General features: G+C 49.2%; 1 protein-coding gene across 1 annotated transcript; it reads left to right on the top strand.

The window, feature by feature from the left end:
* Positions 1–3,715: 3,715 nt before the first annotated feature.
* LOC125506846 (cysteine-rich receptor-like protein kinase 44) lies at positions 3,716–6,843 on the top strand. Its single transcript, XM_048671551.1, has 7 exons — positions 3,716–4,276; positions 4,443–4,603; positions 4,733–4,988; positions 5,100–5,328; positions 5,462–5,639; positions 6,311–6,535; positions 6,651–6,843. The coding sequence occupies exons 2-7, from the start codon at positions 4,472–4,474 to the stop codon at positions 6,822–6,824; spliced, it is 1,194 nt and encodes a 397-aa protein (XP_048527508.1). The 5' UTR covers positions 3,716–4,276; positions 4,443–4,471; the 3' UTR covers positions 6,825–6,843.
* Positions 6,844–7,920: the final 1,077 nt, after the last annotated feature.

The following is a 7,920-nucleotide window of genomic DNA, read 5'->3' as shown; positions in this document are numbered from 1 at the left end:
GTCATCTTCTTCCCAAGATGGCCGGCCAGAGGCTTGGTGATCGGATCTCGAGATCCATCATCTTGTCCCGGCTGCGAGTAGGGGAGACATGGTTGCCGGTGAAAACCGAGCCGACGGCAGGCGATGGCGGCGTTCTCGCCGTTACCTTGATGAAGGCATCGTCGTGTAACTTTTGTCGACCCACTCGTGCTGCTCCGGGAGAAACCCTAGGATCTGGTGTTCCAGATCGGACGATGGCGGCACTGCGGTGTCGTTTCTCTCTTGGGAGCATCGTTTGCGGAGCACAACTGGATGTCAGAGGCAGGAGGTGGAGCGGCTTCGTCTTGCACGGAGGTTCGGTGGTGATGTCAAGTCATGCCTGACCGACAGGTGCTACGCTTTGTCATGCCTGGTCGGCAGGTGCTACGCACGACAGATCTACCAAGGACTTCAAGCTGTGTCGGCTGGTGATACCTGGCAGCATGGCGCTGAGGTGTATCAGTGGCGACCGCGACGTGCTCAGCTGTGTGTGCGGGGAGGAGGTGCCGTTTGGCGCCGCGGTGGCGTCGACGATAGCTAGACCGAGCAAGGTTGATGCATCAGTACAGTTCTGAAGATGGAGCGGTGGTAGTTGGCGGCGGCGGCATCTGAGTGCATGCCGGACCAGTGAGACCCATGCCCTGCAGGCGTCCTGGATGGGTTCTCAGGTCTTAGATGTTAGGTTTGGCTGCGATGTCTGTTTGGTATTAGGCCCAGACTATCTGCGCCCCTTCATCAGTTGGATAGAGGTGCTTAGACGGCGGCTTTAGTCTTACTGTTGTATTACTTTGCAAGGTCTTGTGAGAATAATTAATAAAGTGGCCGTATGCATCCGTCCAGATGCAGAGGCCGGGGGTCATCCTCCTTTTCTAAAAAAAAATTGAAGAGCACTGCTAGTTGCGTGGGGCGATCGCTGGAGCTTTATACATCAATGTGCAGTAGGTAAACATAGTTGCATAACCAATTAGGACAAGTGCAAATTAAATACTCATGACATGGCATGGCATGGTATTATCTCTAACAAGAGTTGACTTCGTTTTGCAGGAATAATGAGAGTTGACCTGACTATACAGCTGCAATAATTAGCTAGGATGACACATGTATACATACAATGGGATAGAACTTGTCACCACCTTCGCTGTTTTCCACATAATACCATGGAATATTCTAGCATAAGACAAAAGAATTTACACACTATCAACACTGCACTTGGGAAGATTGGTGGAATGGAAACAAGGCAAAATTAGACAAAAAGGCAAAGTTAGTTGTAATGTCTTTAGGGCAATGTATTTTGGCCGCACTAGCTAGCTACTTGTGACCTAGTCCTTTTCCATTACTCGATCGGAATTCTGGAAAAAACATTTCGAAATAGTTCGACCGATTCTAGACATGTCAAGTTGTGGTCTTAACACGTTATCTGAACCAATCAGCTTGTCTAGACGTTCAGAAGTCAGAACAGCAATTCAGCGGTTCACATATGAAGCGACGCGCCAATGGTTTGCAGCCCGTGGTTGGGTGACATAGCCTGTGATTCGAGTTTATTAAATTGCCTTAAAGTTGCAACCCGATGACAATGTCAAACATTGTTTCTTTCGTGTCAACAAGTTGCAACCCGATGACAATGTCAAACATTGTTTCTTTCGTGTCAACAATATAAGCCAACTGTTTTGTGTATCCTTAATAATTATACCGCCCGGCTCTCTTCTAGCAGGCACCATTTTGTTTGTGTATTCATTATTTACTAATGATGTCTATCTGTTAAGCTCACAATAAGAAGTCTAACAATGTGAGCATTATCATAGACGTCCTAGAGTTTTTACATAAATAGTATAGTAGCAGTTTAGAATACTAAAGTAGTGATCTAAACGCTCTTATATTAGTTTACGGAGGAAGTAGTTCACAGTAGATTTTTTTGAGCTCCTCCTTCTTCTCTGCAGTTGAGATTTTATAGCTTCGGATCGATCTAAACTTGATCATCTGGGCACAAGATTAAGCCTAAAACATGCCAAGGGAAGCCAAGTGATGCATGCATGTTCTATTGCTCCTCGGTATGCTGGACCAAACATTTTGAAATAGTTGGACTGAGTCTGAACCAATCAGCTTCCCCGGACGTTCAGAAATCAGAGCACAGGTTCGTAGTCAAAGATAAGGCTGATCAAGTGTTCTTGGCATTGGTGGCATTTGAGGTTAAATTATCAGCAAGTTGCAACCACGGTGCATTGCCGACAAGGCCAACTAGGTGCAGGCATTAGGCATTATACAGGTTGTTGGGAGCTAGGGTTCTGCCCGGTCTTGGCCGTAGGCAGTAGGGGAAAGAGGGGGCTGGGCGTGGCGATGAGCGGCCGCGCCGGCGGCTGGGCGCCGTCGCAGGAGAGGAGAAGGGCGGCGGCTAGGGCTGATGGCGGCTAGGGTTTCCGGCTCCTACGGGAGCCGGGCAATAGGAGATAATATTCTTCTTATTGCTTACCTTTAAAAAGAGTCTTACAACCTATATTTATATCCTAGATAACTTGTAGAAAAATCAACCTAAGATAACTTGCCTAATCTGAAAATAAAAACTAAGATAACTTGCGGGCCTAAGCCGGCCGGCCATAACACTTCTCCCCGCCTGCACAAACAGCTCTTCCTCGAGCTGTAAGGTGGGGAAGCGCTTGCTTGAACTCTTCGAGGTAATCAACCAGCGTCAAATACCTTCTCGACATCTGGGGCGGCCAGGTCGGCGGCGACGGCGTCCTCCGGAACGTAGTCTGCCACCTCCAGGTAGAAGAGTCGCGGGCAGGCGTGGCCGGGCTTGTAGGGTTCGTCGCAGTTGAAGCACAACCCTTGGCGGCGACGCTCGAGTATCTCAGCTGGGGTGAGCCGGCGGAACGGGCACCCCGCGGTCGCGGCGAGGGCTGCCGCAGAAGCCTGCACAGGCCGACCCTGCGCGGAATCCGGTCCGGGTAGCGACCCAGCAGTCTGGGACGGTGATTCCTGCTGGATGGCCACCGCGCGGCGCTCGAACGCGCGGGCGTAATACATGGCCGACTGGAGATCCTGGGGTCCCCGAAGCTCCACGTCCACGCGGATATGGTCTGGTAGACCGCCCACAAATAACTCGGCGCGCTGAGTTGCGGAGACGCCCGGCGCGTGGCACGCCAGGGCCTGGAAGCGCGGCGGTGAGGCTACAGGCTGCTGCGCGCAGCCTCCTAGCGCGTCGGCGTGTGCGGGAGATGCGTGGTCTGCAGTTGCCGCTCCTCCAAGTTGTCCTTCGCTGCGCAAAGGACCTCGATCTCGTCCCCACGGACAGCGACCTCAAAGTCTGCGACATCGGCGGTTGGGGGGCGCACCCTTCCTCGTCATTCTCCATCGCAAGCCCTCCACTCTTCTCTGTGCGGTGCAGACCAACAGCCGTCCGGCGGGGAGAAGGCAGGGTGTCACCGACAGGAGGGCACCGCGTCCCAACTGCTACAGTGGCTGGTTTCCATGGGATCCAGGTGACTGTACACGTGCACGTCCGACGTGCGAATGGTGTCCACTTTTTGTTAAGGGGTCCAAAATAAAGCGTCCCAGTCCATTTCAAGTTGAGAGTAATAAACCAAGCCGAGATATAAAATGCTTGTTTTTAGGTGTTAGGTTTGTGTTGCGTCGAGTCATGGTTATAAGTTGGTTAGGGTGCAGCTCGAGGACAAGCTGCATGTCCAGGTGGGGTGTAGTGTTAGAGTACGTAATGGGCCTAATGGGCCCGTTAGTCTTAGGATTAATTAGAGATAAGAGTCGCTTGCTTAGGGGTCAAGTAAGCCTTGCTTGGGAGTCAAGTAAACATCTTTATATAAAGAGGGGAGATGTATCAATTTAATCAAGCAAGAATTAAGAAGGAAATCCCTTCCCTCTTGCCCGGCCGTGGGCAAAAAGGCCCCCGGCCGGCCCTCTCGCGCCTTCCTTCTAGCAGCGCCATAACACAGGTCGGCTCTCCTGTAATTAATTACTAATGATGATGTCTGTTAAGCTTGCAGAAAGACAACTATTATGCAAACATTAATGCAGCCATGGACAACAGCATCTGACGGTGAGAGCAAAGCAATACGTGCGTCAAAATAACTGATTAAAACCAGAATGCTGACACTTCGCTGTTCTATGGAGCTGCTTCTGAGGACGCAACCACTCATTTCCTAAATTCCCATCCAATCCCTGTATTTAAGAGGTGCTGGATGGATCCTCTGCTCGCTGAGGAGCCAACCACTCATCCCATCCCTGCAGCGTCTTGACTCCGATCCAGGTAAGCTCAAGTGTCACTGCTCTTGCTTCCAACTAGTTTCTTCTCCCTTTTGTCTGCAAAGAATATTGTCATGAAAATAAAGCGGTTGTTATGAAATATTTGATGTTTAGATATTGCCCACTTCTTCTAGAAATATTTTTTACTGTTACCTTTTGTCTTACTGAAGGCTCTCTTCAAAAAGGATAACAACACCCAATGGATTATGTGTCCAAGAAAATGTCCTTGTTGGATGCAAAGCCTATCCAATTGCATTTGCTAAAGACAATCACAGAGGATTTTTCAAAGAAGTTGAAAATTGGTAGTGGTGGCTATGGAGAAGTTTACAAGGTAGGCATGGTTACTCATATTATGTTTAATCTGTTCTAAATGATCATATTATACTTTTTGTTATTATCGGATGGTACCTCTAACCTCTAACAATAGCCCAAACCTTAATCAATATGAACAGCAGAACAGGGAGTGCTTAATGGGCACGAAATTGCTATCAAGAAGCTTTTTCCCGTCCATGGAGTTGATGATGAGGCATTTGATAATGAATTTCGCAACCTTAAGAAAGTTCAGCATAAAAATGTCATACGGATGATTGGGTATTGCTATGAGATAGCACATAAAGATGTTGAGTACCAAGGAAAATTGGTTTGGTCTCAAGTAATAGATCGAGCTCTCTGCTTTGAATATATGAAGGGAGGAAGCCTTGCCAAGCATATTTCTGGTATGATGGTGCCCTACCTAAAATTTAGTTATACTATCATCTAGCTTGCAATCAAAATATGATTATGCCATGTTGAGTCTATGACATAGACATCTCTTTTTCCTTCTGCAGCCGAGTCATGCATACATAATTGGCCGATCACGTACAAAATAATTAAGGGGACATGTGAGGGCCTCCACCACCTTCATAAAGGAGGAGAAAAGAAGATTTTTCATCTAGACTTAAAGCCGGATAATGTATTGCTGGATGAAGAATTGGTGCCTAAAATAGGAGATTTTGGTTTGTCCGAGCTCTTTGGGTCCTCGTATACCCACCAACAAAGCAGCACGAAAGGAACAATGTAAGTTGATAATCGGTGCGTGTGTAGATAGCCCAATTCAGTTTATATATCTTCTTATGAGAATATATATGTCGTACTTGTATCACACTAACTAGTGTACGTCCATGCGGCCGATGCTCATGTTTTCACGCAGTGGGTTCATGCCACAAGAATATATACACAATCGCAAGGTGTCACCCAAGAATGACGTGTTCAGTCTTGGAGTCATAATTTTCCACATAATGGCGGGAGAAAAGGGCTACAGCGATTATTGGGATGCGCGCCGTCGTCCAAATTTTTCCCCAAAAATTCAACATAAGTTTATTGAGAGTGTAAGAATATTTCTTTGCCCCTTTTCAGCTTAAGGGATTGTTGTGCATATACCTAGGACTTGGGCCGTGCAGCTCAGCCCGAACTCATCATGCTTCGGGCCATGGCAAACAAGGTCAGCCTGGCCTGGTTTACTTACCGTGCCGTGCGGCCATGCCAAGGGGAGGCCCAAGCACGACCCAATGGCCCACCATGCTGCCTTCGAGTCGGGCCAGCCCAAGCACGGCCCAGTACAATCACTAATTAAGGCGCCCTATGAACTATATTAGTACATATTTATCTGAAAAGACCTAATTGTTGTTGTTGTTTTGTGGGGGCCTAATTTTTGTTTACAAGAACATAACTACATTATATAGGTTCTCTTAATAGTGACAACATGCTTTTACAAAGATTTCAAACCCAACCAAGCCGGACGGTCCAAGCTCGACCTGCATCCTCATGTTGGGTTGCGCTGCCCATTGTCTCAATTTTCAGACCCAGCCCAACCCAGTTTGTTGTGTCTTGCCAACCCGGCCCATTTAACATCGTGTCGTGTCGTGCATGGGACCGTACTGTGTCGGCTGGGTTTTGTGCCAGCCCAGAAAAGCCCGGCCCAAGTCCCAGCTTTTAGTTGTGCCTTACCCATGTTTATGATGCAAGTGATACATACACAATATATGTTGCAACTTGACAGGTACAAGAATATTGGAAGAAAAAGATGGAGACAATGGAAGGTTATAGATGGGACGAAACAGATCTGCTAGGAGTAACGAGATGTATTGACATGGCAATGCGTTGTGTGGAGGACGACCGAGACAAAAGGCCTTATATAAAGGACATTATCAACGAGCTCAACAAACTAGATTCTGAAGTCTCAGAGATGTTAAAGAAAGATCCGAAACCACCTATTGGCCAGCTGGTATAGTATATAACCTTCATACTCACGTCCGTGCTCATATATGTTGACCTCTTATACGTAGCTGAACACACATTCTATCACTGAGAGTGAACCCCTTAAACTTTTGCCTTTGCAGAAAAGGAAAAACCGTGTCAATGATTTGGAAGCCGTGAAACAGAATAAAAGCTTCAAATATTTGGGAAAAGATATTGTGGTTGATCCATCCCAGGAGCTTTGTTTCCCTTTCGAGTCAAATAAGAACACACTAGTAGAAAACAGGGCTTTGGTCCAGGCCGGGTCAGCCCATTAGTCCCGGTTCAGTCCAGAACCAGGACCAATGTGGGCATTGGTCCCGGTTCGTGAGCCCAGGGGACCGGCCGGGCCACGTGGGCCATTGGTCCCGGTTGGTGGGATGAACCGGGACCAATGGACCTCGCTCCTGGCCCACCACCATTGGTCCCGATTGGTGGCTTGAACCGGGACCAAAGGCTCCCCTTTAGTCCCGGCTCATGCCACCAACCGGAACCAATGAGGTACCTATATATGTTGGGGAACGTAGCAGAAATTCAAAATTTTCCTACGTGTCACCAAGATCTATCTATGAAGAGACTAGCAACGAGGGGAAGGAGAGTGCATCTACATACCCTTGTAGATCACTAAGCGGAAGCGTTCAAGTGAACGGGGTTGATGGAATCGTACTCGTCGTGATCCAAATCACCGATGATCCTAGTGCCGAACGGACGGCACCTCCGCGTTCGACACACGTACAGCCCGGTGACGTCTCCCATGCCTTGATCCAGCAAGGAGAGAGGGAGAGGTTGAGGAAGACTCCATCCAGCAGCAGCACAACGCCGTGGTGGTGGTGGAGGAGCGTGGCTATCCAGCAGGGCTTCTCCAAGCACCACGGGATATGAGGAGAAAGAGAAGGAGGGTTGCACCAACAGGGAGAGATCTAATCGCGTGTCTTGTGCAGCCCCTAGGCCTCATATATATAGGGGAAGGGGAGGAGGGTGCGCCCCCTCTAGGGTTCCCACCCCTAGAGGGGCGGCAGCCCTAGATGGGTCTTGGGGTGGCGGCCAAGAGGGGGAGGAGAGGGAGGCGCAGGGAGCATGGGCCTTAGGGCCCATCTGCCCTTAGGGTTTGCCCCCTCTCCCCTCTAGGCGCATGGGCCATGGTGGGAGGCGCCCCAGCCCACCTAGGGGCTGGTGCCTTCTCACACTTGGCTCATGTATGCCTCTGGGGCCCATGCCCCCCCGGTGGACCCCCGGACCCCTCCGGTGGTCCCGGTACATTACCGATAAACCCCGAAACTTTTCCGGTGACCAAAACAGGACTTCCCATATATAAATCTTTACCTCCGGACCATTCCGGAACTCCTCGTGACGTCCGGGATCTCATCCGGGACT

This window comes from Triticum urartu, chromosome 5 (assembly GCF_003073215.2).
Source record: "Triticum urartu cultivar G1812 chromosome 5, Tu2.1, whole genome shotgun sequence".
NCBI lineage: Eukaryota > Viridiplantae > Streptophyta > Magnoliopsida > Poales > Poaceae > Triticum > Triticum urartu.
Note: the sequence above shows the minus strand (reverse complement) of the source record. Positions and strands in the feature narration are given on the sequence as shown.